This window comes from Triplophysa rosa, linkage group LG5 (genome assembly GCF_024868665.1).
Source record: "Triplophysa rosa linkage group LG5, Trosa_1v2, whole genome shotgun sequence".
Lineage (NCBI taxonomy): Eukaryota > Metazoa > Chordata > Actinopteri > Cypriniformes > Nemacheilidae > Triplophysa > Triplophysa rosa.
This window is the reverse complement of record NC_079894.1, coordinates 16,249,298-16,267,749: the sequence shown is the minus strand read 5'-3', so window position 1 is coordinate 16,267,749 and position 18,452 is coordinate 16,249,298. Positions and strand designations below refer to the sequence as shown.

At 38.1% G+C, this 18,452-nt stretch overlaps 1 protein-coding gene across 2 annotated transcripts in view; it reads right to left on the bottom strand.

Moving 5' to 3' along the window:
- LOC130554078 (low-density lipoprotein receptor-related protein 8-like) overlaps positions 1-18,083 on the bottom strand; it is a 64,874-nt gene extending 46,791 nt beyond the window's left edge. For both annotated transcript variants that reach the window (XM_057333506.1, XM_057333505.1), the window contains exons 1-2: positions 17,931-18,083; positions 17,310-17,441 (exon numbers count right to left, since the gene is read on the bottom strand). In XM_057333506.1, the coding sequence (XP_057189489.1) occupies positions 17,310-17,441; positions 17,931-17,997 (199 nt within the window). In that variant the 5' untranslated portion in view covers positions 17,998-18,083. The remainder of the gene's footprint in view (positions 1-17,309; positions 17,442-17,930) is intronic.
- Between the last annotated feature and the right edge of the window lie 369 nt (positions 18,084-18,452).

Genomic DNA, 18,452 nt, shown 5'->3' with positions numbered 1-18,452 from the left:
CAAACAAACAGAGCAATGTTTTGATGGTGTTTACAATTTGTTGACGGAAACAACAAATGAAATTTCTGTCATCATTTACTCCCCCTCAGATTGTCAATCCTGTATAAATTTATTTTCCTACTATGGCAGTAAATAGGGGATGAGATCTGTTTGGGTACTGACATTCTTCCAAATATATTCCTTTTTGTGTTCAGCAGAACAAAGACATTTATACAGGTTTGGAACCACTTGAGGGCAAGTAAATGATGACAGAATTTTCACTTTTGGGTGAACTACCTTTAACATAAAAAATGCTTACATTACCGTTAAATTAATAACAACCTAAGCAACTGTGAGTGGCCATAACTATGTTCTCTTTAGATGTTGCATTGAGAATTTCCATCCCATAATGCACCACTGCTGCCTGAACTAATACATCTTTTTAATTTACAAATTGCCCAACCTACATAAGCTTTAAGCCCTTTTGTATGTAATGTATGCAGAGGTCTGCAGGCACTACTTTACACCTGCTAAATTCTCACAAACACTCACAGACCTTCAGTGGGCTGCTGTCACAATATCCCACACGATCTGTCAAAAGACCTGAAGAATCCACTGAAGCATTTTCTTTATACATCCTCCTATTCTACTTGGACTCTGGCAAAACCAATGCACATTGCGGATGATTAACCAACCATCAGACATATGTCTAATGATACGGAATGTGCCTGCAAACCTCCCCCTGCATCAAGTGTGACTCATCAGAGATTGTGTTTCCATCAGGAACATTAGATCAGCAACTCTCCATTTCCCTTCACGACAACAAACACTTGTTTATTGAGCAGATGCCTGTCCTCCAATCATAATTAAGTCAGATGAATGAGTTTCTGCTTCTGTGCCTGCCTGGAGTCGCAGCTGTAAAAAATTTTGCCAAACAAAGTCATATGATTTAAAAGAATGCTAAAGGAGTGATAACAATAGAAACTAGATTTCATGTACTTTCTGGAAGAAATTTGGAATGGTTTGTGTCCACATCTCAACAAGCAGCATTATTTGCCTCATCAATGATCTCCATACACAAACAGCATAAAGTTGTATAATTCAGAGACGATGGTGTGTGATGTGCATGCATGCAGATGAATGTGTGGTCCATTTCATTTTCGTTTTTCCCTGAATTTGGAGCGGTTTGACAATAGGAGCCCAATGAGGCCATCTCCATACTCATTGGGATTCAATGACTCACTACAGAGACAGTTTTTTTCCCACTACTGTTTTCACCAATTTGTGCCATCTGTTAGAGAGGCTCTGTTGCTTGTTTTAATTAAGGTGGAATGTTCTTATGAAAATAGGAAAATAGAGAAAAACTAAGGAAAAAAGAAACAGAGGCAGAAAAAATGAGGGCTGATTACTACTCAAATGGTGACAGCCAACATCTCATTGGTCTAAATTCTGCTGCACATAACTGTGTATTAAACTTCAATTATTTGCCATAGCAATGACCTGACCGGTTGGGCAACACTGCTCTGGTGCAACATCGGGTGATAATGTATGGTGGCACATGAGTAAGAGGCTGTGTCCACTGAGGCGGTTACGCCTGCGGCCGACGTGTTTTTTCAATTGTTTCATATGGAAACGCCGCGCTTTTAAAAAAAGCCATCAGCTGACGTTTTTTTCCGCGCTCTGCGCTGGTGCTATTAGTTTTTCCCACGATCCGTGCCGGCGTTCGACCGGGCACCCAGAGTTGAAAAATGCACAACTTTGGGCAGAACAGTGCGCCTGCAGCGAGCGTTTTCAGCCGAGCTCCTGCCGTTTTCAGCCGTGTAAATGCGCCTCGGTGGACACAGCCCCTAAGAATAAGATATGAGTAATGTTGGATAATTTTCCTCTCCAAATTGATATCAATCCAAGACACAAACAAAAAATATATGAATAAAACAAAACATAAAGGTAGCTGATAATCAAAAGAATAGAATTGGCTCGTTGAAACAGCATCATTTGATTTTGTAAACCAAACACAGAAACATAGTTTTTGATTCATAGAAACATATTATAAAATGTACTTAACTTTTTAAAGGGGTGCTGCAACGGTGCATTCTGACTTCTTTACAATGTTAAACGTGCTGTGTTCTCATGCTTAACATGGTCAACTTGTCAAAAAACGAGTTGGGCGTATTACGTAGTATTTCTGTGCTCGATACACTACCCCAGCGATCGTACAGGTTTTTTAAAAGTTTTTTTCAAACTTATAAAATTCAATTCAATTCAATTCAATTTTATTTATATAGCGCTTTTCACAATGTGCATTGTTCCAAAGCAGCTTTACAGGAGCAAATAAGAAAAACACAGAAAGGTAAAACACAGCACAGTGCATGGTGTTTATAGACCAAGCAAGATCATTATAATAAATAATATCTAATAAATAAATCAATAAATAAATGCATAAATAAATAAATGCAGTCTCCCGGTGAGCAAGCCAACACTGCACTGCTCTGCTGTGGCGAGGAACCCAAACTCCAATGACGAATAATGGAGAAAAAAAAACCTCGGGAGAAACCAGGCTCAGCCGGGAGGGCCAGATCTCCTCTGACGTGTCATAGCTGCACTCAGTGACCCCGACCAAGCCACCGAGCAACGTCCACGAAGAACAGGGAGAGCCCACGAGCCGCGACCCAGGAAGCCCCACCCGCCGAAACCGTGCAGGTCCAACCTGGTCCCATTCCGCGATCAACAACAGACAACAGAGGAACAACCAGGGAAAAGTAGTAATGGCATAATTAACTTTATTCCTCTGTTGTCCGACATCGACCACAAAACAAGACCAACCAGACCAGACCCACACAGTCCCAACAAATGAAACGCCCCGAACCACAACCAACAAGCCCCCCCACTCCCTATAACACCCACCCAGCAACCTCCAATCAAAGTCACTGAGTGCAGCTATAACTTCAAACTGCTGTCATGTGATGTAAGTTTAGCATTAAATACCAAGTATTGTAAATTTAGCATTTATGTGACAGGTAGTCCGTCTTTGCTCTCGGTTGGGGATGGAATTGTATATAAAACTGTTTCGTAACAATTTTTCTTAGTCCCTTATTGGACAATTCTCCCGGAATGCATAGCAACAAGCTTTTTAAAGGTAGACTTAAAAAAGTCAGTATATTAAAATATATTTCATTCCATACTAAAATAAATAAAAAATAAGACAGTTTTACATAAAATATACATTTCCATTTACACATTTGATATCCAAAATGACCTACAGTGCATTCAAGCTATGCTTTTTTTCAGCATGTGTGATTCCTAAAATCAAACCCATGATATTTGTATTACCAAGTGAGCTACCGGAACACACACAGTAATGTCAAAGAGTAAGGTCAATGAAAGTCACATCTTTACATCCATCACTTATGAGATGCCAGTTTATTAAAATACTATCTTAGAAGGTTGTCAGACATTCACACAGTGAACCAAGGCTATTCAATTACATTCCTACTGGGCTAAAACCTGCATAGTTTCTCTCCAACCCTAATAAGTACATCCAAACCAGCCAATCAATGTTTTTAGGATTACTTAAAAACGATACCTATAACTATACATACCATAGTTGTGTAAGAAAAGGCTGGAACTAGAATGTGAAAATAAAATCCCTGCGGTAAACACCAAGGCAGCTCCATACAGGTTTTGCAAAATATAACCCAAGGCAGGCAAACTCAACTCTACAAAAGATTTGTATGTGCCACAATCCTTTGGGTTTCGGATAAGGAATAGAGTTCCGCTTAAATGACTTGAATCTGACAGCTGTAATCACCTGAGGCCTGGCCAGCATCAACCAGGCAGATACGCTTTCCCTTTCTGTCAAAACGCAAGACTGTTTCTATCCAGCACTACATCTTGTTTTGGTCCTGCAATCTTCCATCGCTGTGCTTTAAGAGCCAACGGTTCAGAAATGCCAATACACAAAAAAATACACCTCCGTACAAACAGAGCACATAACCTATTTTGAACCAAAGAATTACTCTGAGATATAAAAGATATAGAATTACTCTGAGATATAAAAACTCCCACATACAATGGTGCACACATGCACATGGACTTCAGCTCTGCTTTTAATACTATTCTCCCTCACAGACTGGTGTACAAACTTGAGGGCCTTGGACTTTCCAACTCCATCTGCCTCTGGATTTTGAACTTCCTGACAGACCGTTCTCAGAGGGTTAGAGTGGGCTCCCATGTCTCCACAGCCCTCAGCCTGAACACTGGCTCCCCACAGGGATGTGTATTGAGTCCCCTGCTCTACACCCTCTACACTCATGATTGCACCCCCATACACTCCAGCAACACCATCATTAAATTTGCTGATGACACCACGGTGGTGGGGCTCATCTCCGGGGGGAATGAATCCTCCTATCAGGAAGAGGTGGAGCGGCTCTCTGTGTGGTGCAGAGAAAACACTTACCGGAAGCGGAAACAAAGGTGAAGCTAACCTCGAGTTGTCATCACGCGGTTTATCAAGTGTCTTATTTTTTTCGCAATCGCCGGTTAAACAAAACAAACTTGAGGCGCAATTGCAAGCGAGTTACTTCGAAACTCAAGCACAAACGTTTTTATATCCATCGTTAACATATCTGCTAACATGAGCTGGTGCTTATGAAACAAACCAGCGCTGCCCTGTACAGATTAGAGATGTAATGAAGTGAGTTTGTGTGCACATTAAAATATTAAACATTGTATGTAAGATGCTTGCATGATTAAAGAAATGTACTACAGTTTATGTGAGATGTCTTTAAGGTTCACTGAATTCATTGAATGAATCCCACTACTCGAGCAAGACTTTATTGCAGCGTTATGTATGTGCGCAGGTGCTGAGCCAATAGCGTTCGAATGTACACAGTAACGGAGCCCTTTCATTGGTTGAATGTACTGAATGAACACTCCCTTTACTTAACGAGTCAATTGAGTCAAAATGAGACTGAATGAACTGCTACATGTTGTTTATGGCCTAATATCCTCTGTGTTGCAACAGTGCATTAATTGAATTGAATTTTAACTGGTTAAAGGTTAACTTTTGATAATAAACTGTATTTAAAATAGATTCTTTTAAATACAGTTTTTTAACTAAATATATATCGAAATAAATATCGTTATCGATCAATATAGAAAAAACTATCGAGTTTACTTTTTTGCCATATCGCCCAGCCCTAGGTGGCTGCCTTCAAATTCCTGGGCATAAGACCTGTCCTGGGACGCGAACGCCACTGCACTAGTAAAGAAGGTCCAGCAGAGACTGTTTTTTCCTGAGACTCCTTAAAAAGAACAATCTGTGTGAGGAGCTGTTGGTGTCCTTCTACCGCTGCTCCATAGAGAGCATTTTAACATACTGCATTGGTGTCTGGTTTGCCAGCTGCACAGCTAAGGAAAGGAAGGCACTCCAAAGGGTCCTTACCACAGCCCAGAGAATCATTGCTCTCCCACCACTGGAGGAACTGTACAGTTCTCACTGTCTCAAGAAGGCAAGAAATATCTTAAAAGACTTATCTCACCCCGTTCATTCTTTATTTGAACTACTGCCCTCAGGCAGGAGGTACAGAACAATTAAGACAAGGACAAATAGGCTAAAAAACTGTTTTTATCCAAAGGCCATCATCGCTTTAAATGCTGCCATATAAACTGACCTCACAGTGAAATATTTGTTCTAATTTTTTCCCCCGTAATTTAATACTCCCCATTATTACTTATTATTCTGTTATGTTTCACTGAAGGATTTGCATCCAATTTCGTTGTACTATGTACAGTGACAATAAAGGATTCTATTCTATTCTATTCATACAAATTTACACCCACAATCCACCACACAATACTTTTGCTAAAACATGGACTATTTTACAGGCTCGTATCTGGGACCACATCAATATGAGATTAACATTTCATTGGTAAAATTTAGTCTTGAAATTAAACTAGTGCATATGGGAAAGGAAATCGCATTAGGGATTGAAGCAGTGTGTCTCAGTCAGTGGCATCTGAGAATATCTTCTGGAGTTTAGAAACCCCTCCAAGCTTATGATTCACAACTCTACTGCTCTGTTGTTAGCAAACACTCTCAAATCCCTGTTTCATTACATCAGCAATCAAAAGGCCTTCAGAGAACCCAAGTAATCTGCCAATTATTTTGGTATCCATCTTGGTTACTGATGGATCCTCAGTTCAGATAATATTAATAATGGAATAATGTGTAAAAAAGGTTGGTAAAAGATTACCTGACTAATAATAGAGTTGAAATAACCCAACATTATTTCAACCCAGCGTTGGGTAAAAAATTGAAAAACCCTACTGTTGGGTTATAAATTAACCTATGCTGGGTTGTTTTAACCCAAAATGCTGGGCTGTTCTAACACATTGTTGGGTCAAATATAACCATATTCTGGGTTATATTTAATCAACTACTTTAATCAACTAATCATGACGCATGTCAAGATGACGCATGTCAAAACCTTTACGTGTAACGTAAAGATTTGAAGAGAAGTCTGATCCAGAATAAAGGCTTACGGACAAATGAAAATACCTGGAGCTATTGAATAGGCGCTCAAGAGAACAGCCTGTACCCAATTGTGTTTATGTGTGTAATCCTCAAATGTCTCTCTCACACGATTTGAATACCCATGACATGCATTCACATCTAATCCAAATTCCCTCTTATTTTTATCCTCAATCAACAAAGGAAAATCAATATTTGGCAGAGAATTACTGTCCGCTGTTGAAGATGCTGATGAAGGAAACTTCATTTCCCCCTGCCAGTTATTTACTCTCTTGGTTTATTTGACTGGTGTCTTTATTTCTCTCTCTTGTTTTGGGCTGGTAATAAAATGCGGCACTGGAGAGCTATATCTCCTGGTACAATACTTTAAGGATTTGATAATGTGTGTATTTTACTACTCTCTGTGGGACGTTGCTGCAGTCTAATTGCCTCTCAAGGGAGTCTATAATAAAAAAGCATTTATTTTGCAAATCTTAATGTGGTAAACTGAGAAAAGTGTATTCCTTTTCGACAAAGAGCTTTCTCAGAAATACTAATGAAAAGTATAGCAGGGTTGAACTTGAACATGTATGATTTTCTTTCTCAGTTTTCTCAGTATTGCAGTAGAAGGTTGATGAAACGGCTATAAACAAGCTGGCATCGTTCCAATTCCATTACACCTCACCGAATAATCCATTCCCTGCTTCAGTATTAGTGCACATAAGGCTTTATCTGCCAAATGTCTTTAGTCATTGAAACAGCTATGCAATAGTGTGTGTACAGGTCCAGTGGAACCATATCAATGAATCAAAATCTCCTGTGTTGTTCTATATAGCATTAGTACTATCAGTAATTCAAACAGAATTATGAAACAGTATCAAATTAAACATCAAATACTGGTCAACAATATGAATATATTATCATTAAAACATATTTAAAAAATATCCTGTAATATGTTCTAAAAATAAATATATGTATTACATTTGTTTGAATATTAGTCGATTAGGAGTGTCACAGCATACCAGTACTGACAACCAGGATATTAACACCCATTACTATCAATAGCATGTTAATTCTACACATATAATACTGTAAATAATTAAGCATCTATTTAAAGTTTTGCCTAAAGAGCCACAATGGTTATAAACTCTTTAATCCCTACACTTTAATTTTACGTGTGAAAAAAAATGATTTTACGATACTGTTCATGTTATTTAAACAATTCATTTTGTTTTAACACCATTGTATTAAGTTTTATGTTAGAACACAATTGCATTGTGTTAAACGGACTAAAAACAATAATGCTTTGGCTTAACTAAATGTTTACGTTTTAAATTAACATGTTTCAATCAAGTAGATTAAAATAATATTTGATGCTTGTTCAATTTACTTAAATAAATCAAGTTAACACAACACCAATTCATTTAGTTGTATTAAAGTAGCGTTACAGAAACTAGGAACAGGATTTCCACTTCCCATCATTATAATTTTGACCATGAAGTGAAAACCTGATATCATGACAGCCCTACTGTAGATGTGCTCTGTGTATAAATGCGAGATGCATCCGTCTGGACCTCAAAGCCTTTTGACGTAATAAATAAATGAACGCCTAACATTATTTTATAATGCAATCAAATTTATACCAGGCACATCAAGGTCCGCTCAGTAGCAGTTTGGGTCCTACGGCGCCACGGACAGTTAACATTTGCGCACTGTTGCTACATTCAGACGTCGATGAGTGAAGAGAGCCGAGACAGACTCGCTGCACAGCGCACAGACAAATGTAACTGTCAGTGACTGAAAAACAATGTTCAAAAGTTAGAAAAGTTGACGCTGAAAACCATGTTTTCCGAGATGAATGGGTCGAGAGATTTGCCTTTATTCTTCCTGCATCGACATGCACGAGGCCGGTTTGTCTCATTTGCTCGGAGTCTGTTGCGGTTGTCAAAAGTGGAAACGTTAAACGGCATTATGAAACTAGACATAGACACTATGAAGAAACTTGCCCGCAGCAATCCGAGGTAAGGACACGGAAATATATTAGCTCAAAGCCCAGTAGTAGCGATCTACACGGGTCCTCCCTCACTCGCTTACTGCCCAACAACCAGCATATGAATGTTCCCTAAGAATACAGTGGATCTCAGGAAAACATAACAAGCCCTTTACTGATGGGGAAAATAGTAAAAGAGTGTATGGAGGCTGCGTGTGAAACACTTTCAGAAGGAAAATAAAGACATGAACTAAAAGAAAATATTAAACAAACCCCCCTTTCAGCTGCACCAGCCACAAGAAGAGCTGAAATGTTATCAGAGGATGATCAGTCACAACTTGATGCTGCTGTTTGCTAATCTCAGTTCAGCAGAAAACAACACTTTAGTTTTCTTTTAAAGTTGTTCATGTTGAAATGAATGTATATTCAGTGCAGGTTTAGAGATTAGGGCATTTTGCACATTTTCCTTCATTATATTGTTGCAGACATTGTAATGCCGTCTTATAGATATGAAAAGACATGTTTATTTCTTTGGTCTGCCAAAAACCATCAATTCATGTTTTTTTGGTATTTAATTATCCGCACCTCGGCTGGTAAGGAGGGTTCGTTTACTGGACCTCAAGCGATTTTATTTGAAGACTCCTGCTTTAGAGAATGAAAACCTATTGCCTTTCTTTTCGGGGCAGGTTTCAGACCAGTTTTTATCAACAATTATGAATTTGGACGTCTCCTCTGGGCAATGCTTTGATCACCACGCACGAGCCTCGCAGGATCCGGGCGGTGCTCGACGGGGGCCACGCTGCCATTTGGCATCAGAGCTCAAACATCAGAGATGTGCTAGACTGAAGCTTCAGCATCGAGCGCTGCTCTGAGTTCTGCTCCTTCAGGCTACATTTCACCCATGACAGTGGATTAATGATAGATTTCCAAGTGGAGCTTGGAGATTTCACCTGCTATAGCCTTACAAGGTTTTTTCCACAATCAAATGTACCATGACACAGTCGCCTGCTGCTTGATGGAAGTTTGGGTTTTAAATCAGAAAAACACTAAGGAAAAACTGTCACAAAAATGCACAACAGTCTGTTATATGAATCTCCCATATGAATCGATGAACTCTCTGCTACCATTAATGACCCACGATAAGCATGATAGTCATGAAATATTTGCCAAGTATTCAGTTTGACTAAATCATTAAAAAGTGGACTGGCACTGACTGAAGACATCTTTCAATATAACAATTTTGGTCAAGCTGTATATACAAATTATATTTAAGCATTGAGGTTCAAGAGTTGGCCAAATATCCTCCAAATCAGTCCCCTGGATTGACTAGATAGCTGGTTTTATAGCTTTAAATAAACCCTGCATCTATTTTGCCTGGCTGAGCTACAATAGCATCACAGTGTAGAGAGTGTTTGGCACTTGCACAATAAGGCAACAATCCTATCAGTGTGTGTGTATTAAATGGCTGACTTAGCATTAGAAAATGTTGGCAAATCTATGAAGCTCTTTCAGTTACATACATACAATGTGCAGAAATCCTAGACACAATAATTCAGCATTAAAGGTCCAGTGCGTATTTTTTTGGAGGATCTATTGACAGAAATGCAATATAATATACATATTAACTATGTCTTCAGAGGTGTATAAAGACCTTACATGATGAAGCGTTATGTTTTTATTACCTTAGAATGAGCTATTTCTATCTACATACAGCGCGGGTCCCCTTGCATAGAATTCACCATGTTGTTTCTACAGTAGCCCTGAACAGACAAACTGCTCGACAGAGCGTGTTTCCTAAATACGTAATCTCCTTGGGTAAAGAAGCGAAAGCGTGACGACATCTTAGTTCTGTGTCAGCCACCGTCGGGCTTTGAAAGGGAGGGGTGGAGTGAGCCATTGGTTGCAATTCACAACCTCACCCCTAGATGCCGCTCTACATTGCTCCTTTAGTAATAAATGTTTAATAACAAAAATCAATATTGTGAAAATAAAGACATTTGCCCTTCACCATCATGCCCTACATAGAGCATCTAGAGATGCTCAGGCTGACATCATCAAACTAATTAATCATGATGCAGAGGCTGAAATTAACTAGAAAATAAACATCTGAATGGTAAAACTGCCAGTTCTTGCAAAGAAAAATGAAACACTAATATATGAATATAATCTGATTCTGGTTTCAATCTTAATCTGTTCACAAAACTCGAACTGTGGTTGGTTCAAACACTTGGATCGTATCATGCATTACAAGAAGTGCTAAAACGAAGAGCAGCTTTCCAAAGGCAAAGCAGAATGAAAAATGCATTACACGTTCATAACTGTGACTGGGATCAAGGATGCAGAGATGACTAAATTCAGAAAAACACTTTCACACCAGTCAGACAAACTATGGTCAAAAACTTAGACAAAAATGTCAAATCTGTAGTAAATAGCCTGACGTAGGCCCTACATTATAAATGTAGGCCCTAAATATTCTAAGGTGACAATGCAAAAAATCTGATGTAGCTCAATTATGAGTGCACATGCAAACATACGGACAGGTGAAATGTTGAAATACACTGAATGAAACTGTCCAAAATGTCTTTACTGTATATCACACGAGTTACCAGATAATGTGTTTCACCGTGTCTTTCATTAAACACTAGAGTGGGTCTTTGGTGTCTACTCTGTTGTGAATGAGTGTTTCAATTTTCTTCATCTCCTTACAAATGTAGAAATCAGTCAGCATGAAGCTCTATCATTCTCTCTAGCCTTTCAGTGGTTTAATCTCAAGCGTTTTATCACATCAGTTGTGGATTGATGGATTTCAAAATGGAAAACAAATGACAGAACATTACAATAGGATTCCAAATGACATTTTTACTTTATTAGCAGAGAATGACATGTTAAAAACACCACTGTTCAGCATCACTTCACTGATGTGTGTATTATGAAGCTCTCATTTGTCTGGCATGTTGTTCTTGATCTACAGCGGCCTAACGCGGATCAGAGAATAATCACTACAAATTCTTGACAATTACATGTGAGCATGTAAACGTGGCACACAAGGCAGGCAGCTAAAGCTCAGAGTTGACCACTGGCTGTTGAAAAAACAAATACCCTTTAACAACAGTCAATCTCATGAAAACATATTTCACTCCAAATAAAACAATTCACACAAAATAAAAAAGAAATAATAAATGATTATCGTCGCTAGAAGATCATCTTAGATTTTTAAACATAGGCCTATTTATATTACTGTCATGACAGTTTCTATAAACTAATTTCATATGCAAACTCTCATATAGTGATGAAAACATAACGATTGTTGTAGTACTTGTTTAACTTATGCTTTTAATGAATAAAAAAAAGGTCTAGTTCAAATTCTAGTAAGAATCATTACTGTAATAAATGACAAAAAGTAAAACATCAGGATTCATTATGGTAATGAGGGAAGGGAAGATATGGGATGCAAATACAGTGTAAACCTGATGATATACATCATTGCTAGAAGCTTGTATTTACAATGAGTTTTACAGCATTCAGCACAAGGTTATCTATCCATACATATTGGTCCCTGGGAATTGAACCAATGACTGTCCCTTTGCTAGTGCAGTATGCAACCGGTATATTGTCCCTCATGCTGATATTTTCATTCTTGGATTGAAAAGGTCCATCTAAAAACAATAGAATGGAATATTAAAACCAATCCAATAAGGACTGTACAAATGTCAGATTCTACTACTCAGTTACAGAAACCCAGAACAAGGTATGCACATGCATGTCGCTAGGCACAAATGTCAATACACACAAAGCATGTATCAATAAATAGGCATCAAAGTATGCAGTGGATAAATCTGCATTAATTGATTCTGTGCCATTCCCTGCTCTCAATGCTCTGCTCAGCATCCACTAATCTTTCATGGCATCACACTGATTAATCGCAGTTAATCGGTGGATTTCAACAACTGAGATCCTAATAGGCACATCAGGACACTGGCTCGAGAAGCCACAAGACACCGGTTGGGCAGAAAAGGGAAGACACGGCTCAGACTGATAATCTGTCGTAGGGATAAGCAGAATTGGTTAGATTTAGACATTAAGGGCCCTATTTTCACATCTAAGCGCATGGTTTAAAACGCAGGTGCACTCAGGGCGTGTCCGAATCAACTTTTGCCAATTTAACGAGGGGAAAACGATCGGCGCGTCCAGGCGCATGGTCTAAACGGGTTGTCCCGATTCTCGTAATGAGTAATGGGTGTTTTTTGGGCGTAACGTGCAGTAAACCAATCAGAGTCTCATCTCTCATTCCCTTTAAGAGCCATTTGCGCTCGCGCCATGGCGGATTCGCCACTTACACGGCGGAATTTGCAAGAGCAAAGACTGGACGCTTCTGTAGAGAGGAAACGCATGCTGGGTACAGTAGATGATCTGCTCGCGCGCTTTAACCTCACGCACGAGCAGATCATCTACTGTACCCAGCAGGCATTTCAACGTTGAGTCACTGTTGAATCAACGTCATGGGTCAACGTTGAATGACCGTTGGATTTTGTTTTGATTTTGAAAATTAAAACAACGTTGAAATCCTGACGTTGTTTTAACATAATGGTTCATTACGTAAGGTCTTTATACACCTCTGAAGAAATAGTTTTGTATATTATATTGCATTTCCGTCAATAGGTCCTCCTAAAAACGCCGTATTGTTCCTTTAAAGAAGTTCTGAGGAATTAAAATATTGACTAGAGACCTATCATCAATTTTCCTGGCTCTTTTCAAGTAAAAAGAGCTCTGTAAAGGTTTATGACCTTTAAATGAAATGTTAAAACATAAGAGTAAAATCTTCCAAACTAATGTAAAGGAAGACATCTCTTGAGTCTTTGTCTTTATTAGGAACCCATTTCCAGAATATCTGCAGAAATCCAAAGCCACTTCTTTTCAATAGCATTCTCCTACCCAGAGGTGAGGTCTAAAGGTGACTGTTCAATGTTGCAACTTATTTCTCACACTCGTCTCCGTTTTTGAATTGCTCCTGTTTTCTTATTCATTTTCAGTATCGCTTTGATACATCACATCTGTCTCACTTTTCTCTTTCATGGTCCCTACATGTCTCTCTCTCTCTCTCTCTCTCTCTGATGGTCTTTGTGTGATTTTCCACCGTTTTCTGAGTGGGAGTCTGCACACAGACAGGACTCTCACTCGACTGACATACAAAAGATTTTCTGGCAGACGGAGGGTATAAAGCCTCTTGAGAAGCCCCAGACAGCTACAGCTGCACGGGGGCCGTGTGGTAGTAGTCTATGGTTGTAGTGAAAGGGTTTCATGTCAACATTTTTATATTGTATCAACCATATGCTATGTGTTACAGTGAGTAATCTATTGCATTGTAAGCATTCCAGTGTACCTGTTGTAAACAGTCAATCAATATTCTGAGGTTTCAGAGATCATCTGGATCCAGATTCAATACACAGTCTCTATGAAAAATGCTTTGTCTTTATTTGATTGAAGATTGCAAGTGAAGTGAGAAACATCTCAAAATCTGACATAAATATCAATTTTCACAATAAAGTCATTTTTGAGATGAGAATGCTCCCTTTGCCATTACTGTCCAACATGCAAAATTTTGCTGTTAGCAGTGGGATTTTATCAAATGACAAATGCTCCTTCTAACTCTACATGACACAAAGCTTGTGATCTCTTTAAATCCAAAAATGTTCATTTTTAAAAATGCCAGTTCCCTTGAAAACTAAAAAAGGGAGAGAAATGTGGGAAATCCAATTTAAGGCATGCAAAATAGAAGAGGTTAATAAATTTGATCAACTACACGGGTACAGCAGCACAAATGTTGGCACAGCTGTTTCTTTATCAAGAGCTGCCATAGAATTATGGATGGGGATCACATATGTATCCAGGCCAAAAGGGCCCAGAAGGGGTTGCAGGTCTGTTCTTATTCTATTAAAGAGTAAATATTACAATGTCCTTAAAATTACATTTCATGCAGTGTGTAATATGAATGTAAGCAGTCTGCAAATGTTGTAAAGCCGAAAGTGAACGACTAACAAAGTTATTGGCTTGGGAAATAAGGAGTCGACTCTGAATCACGCGAACTAACTAACGTTCTAATTTGAGTTCTGGGTCAGATTTGCGTCACTCTGTGTAATGCCCGCCTTTGTTCCATTTGCAACACTGCATGCGGTAGACCAATCACAGCAGACTAGACCATCTGACCAATCAGATCAGAATAGGCTGACAGAAAGGAGGGGATTAGACAGATGAATCACCGAACGAATCATTTGAGAGTCAGTCAAGGTAATAATAACCGCCTATTATTAGAAAATGAAAGTGTTTTTACACCGTGTATGTACGTAAACTTGTTGTTGGACAATCCATAAACCAAAGTAGGACCTTAAAAATCACAAAATAATTACTCTTTAATAAATATAATTATGTGTAGCTAGGATTACAATAAACCTTTTTTGACAGATGCCAACATGGACAGGACTTTGATACACTGAGCATATTAGATGTACGCATTTGGCAGAGTTTTTTATACAAAGCAACTTACAAAGCAAGTAGGTACCATCAATCCATGAGTCTCATAGGAATCAAACCCTTGACCATGACATTGTTAGAACCACACTACCATCTGAGCTACACAAACAAACACAGTCACATAAACTGTCTTAGTTGTGCTGTAGTGTGAGTTGCATTAAAATCTCTTTTATATATTTATGTTCTTAATTGCGGTACAATTCACATATTCAGCTGACTAATTCAATATTTTGTTTCCTAGGCTAGTAAATCCCACTTCTGCTGTTGTTGATGCATTTAGAGAATTGGGAAATTTACAATTCAGCCTATGGAGCATCAGCATTATTCATTATTGTTGGTCCCATAAAGATCATAGTAATATTAATAAATTTCCATATTTTATCTGAAAATACATTTTTGCTTCTGTACAGTTAATTTTATTGTTGGTATAATACTGAAGTCCTACGTAACATTCAGGGGCCTAAAACAAAATGTATTACATAATACATTCATAACAATTATTACTTACGTTTTGAATGTCATACCAGACAGGATTTAATCATTTTATGCTGCAGAAGACAGTTTAGCATGACTAACTGATCCTGACAAAAGTCACTCATCCTCCTAACAAACAGCTGCATTTACCCTTAATGTGCACCCTCCATGTGTGAGGGGAAAGGTCACAGATCATTTTATTCACACGCAAATACGTCACATGATTCCATGCAAACATCCCCAGCCCTGTCGTGCATTAGAAGCAGCGGATACATTGATGCCGTGAGCCGAATTCGCTTGGGTTTGATGTGGGGGTGGGGACAGAGATAGTGGGAGTGGATAATAGAGACGGAGGGGGAGGGACAGACAAGCATCAGGGAAATCTGTTAGAAAAGAGATCAGCTGTTTTTCTGCCAATAGATGGTGAAACTAGAATTATGGATTGTGATCAATCTTCATGTTCAGTCTAATCATCAATAATTCCAATAAACATTAAAATTGGCTTCTTGTTCTACTCTAAACCGTATAGAAAATTACAATGAATGGTTTATCAGTAAAGTGTACCTTTACCTTTTTGACCTGACTTCCGAAGAAAATGCATAAAAATAACCATTTCCTATTACGGCTGACAAGATGCCACATGTAAGTCTTATGCTGTTTGAATGCAATATGCGAAGACAGCATGACTGTCCTTCGCTGGAAGCAATTTAAAGTGCAGTCACAACAGTAAATTCAACAGACGCATGATGTGGTGAGTGACACATGAATTATTTAAGAAAACAAACATTCCCTTTGACCTGTTTTTAGCTCAGAGCCGCAAGAATTACCCTGTCAGCAAAGTAACTTAAGATTCTCTAGAACTGCGCAAGGATCGCATCCTCTAGTAAAAGAACAATCACTGGTATGAATGCCTGGATTCATGAATTTAACAATTTGTGTTTTCATTGTTTATGCCTCAAACACTCAAATAAATTAATGTACATGTATTCATTTACCTTATAAAAGAGATGATTTAAAAATCTTTATAAGTAATAGCAGTGGTAAGAATAATAATATGAACAGTAAATTATTACGAATACAATTCAATTCAGTGTAGCAAGAAGTGAAATTTTCTATTTTCTACCAGTTGTTCATGTTGGTTTCAAACTCTGAGCTTATCAAACTATTTTAAATTAGAATAATTGTGCGAACTTTGTCTTCCTATTAAAAATTCCAATATAATCATATTTTTATAATAGCTGTGGGTAAATAAGTGTTCGAACTGTTTTCTTAGCAAAAGATTAAAGGGTATTTTGCCTACATTTCAAGTCATAACAGGTGTAAAAATCATTATTAATCATTTCTGCGGGCACTTTTTGTGTGCTATATAGCTAGTTTATTAACTTCAATAGTTTTACTCCTTAAATTTGTTTGGAAAGCAATAACAGTTGAAATGTCCATGTAGCTTTTTGTAGCTAACTTTTAAAGGTATGTTTTCTTACAGTAATTTAACTACCCCTAACAAATATTCACTGTAAAAAAAGCGTGACAATTAACCTTGGTCTTAGATATTCAAAAATAAAAGTCTAAAACACGTGGTGTAAAATTAAAAAGCCAAATGATTGAATAATTGCATTTATCCTATAATTCAGATGCTTTCCTATTATATTTCAGTTGTTACAAATGCACAAACACTCAAAAATCTAATCCAAAGGTACATGTAACCATTTCAAAACCACTACAATAAAAGATAATGGGCTCATTTGTTTGATAACAAACTGCTGCTTTTGACCTCTTGTACATGGTCTGCTTTTTTTACTCCTGTCAAAATGAGTAAATGTAACTTACAGCAGTTCTCCTCGTCGCTGTTGTCAGAGCAATCATCGTCATCATCGCATCTCCATATGGTGGGAATACATCTCATATTGTTGCACTGAAACTGTCCATCCTCGCACTCAGCTTCAGCACCAGTTTCACTCCCTGAGTGTGACAATGAAGAAAATTACAGCCGTGCACAGTCAACGGCAGACAAGCAATCATCACATGGACGCGATACATTTATCTACTGCACAATACAGCTGAATGAACCGTGGGCTTCAAATTTATTACACGCGAATCACTTACACGACCAGTGATGTATTAGCAAATTAGTACGAAAGCAATATATGTGTCGTTTCACAGCAAAATAAAGCGATTTCAGTTCTGGTACGTTTCTAATCAAAATATAGAAGAACAATGATGTGACTGTAAGGTGGAGGTGCTCTTAAAATATAACTATAAACCTCCTTTTATGTTGCTAAACGCGTTTATAACAAGTGTGTTTTTATAGGCAAAATGTATAATAAGCCCATAGAATCAAGAGTGTTTAGTCTACAAACGTGAAACCACGAAAAAACCAACACAGCATCGTTCACTCAGTCCGTATAAGAGATCCTCCCGAATATCTCATTTAAGAAGAGCACAACCAACCTTGTGCTGAGTGTAATTCCGATACTAAAAAATGAAAAAATAATAATTTCCCAATTTCTGTCCACATTTCCGTAATGGTCTGTAGTTCTCATCCACAAACAAAAGCGTGTCCGGATGGCGTCGGCGCTCCTTCACTGAATCTTATCCAATAGATTCACGGGCAGTTTGAATCGATGACGACATCAAACGTAAGCCTCGTACGGCTGGTATGAATAATTATTGCACTAAAGGGGGCGGCGTGCTATCACGCACCAAGTACTAGAAACTGAAATTTGATTTATTTTGAATTTGAGTTAACGTATTAACAATGCATTAAAAATGTGTTTAAGAGTGTAATAACTGATTTTATACAATTATGCTTTTACAAGTAAACAATGATTTAAGTAAAGCCAGGTCATGCTGATATTAGTCTCTAGGCTTTAACCTGCATTATTTATTTATTTGGATGATGCTTAATGTTACCTGTGAATTTTAAACAGATTTATCCAAACATACATTGGGTAAACTCAGTAGCACCCCTTC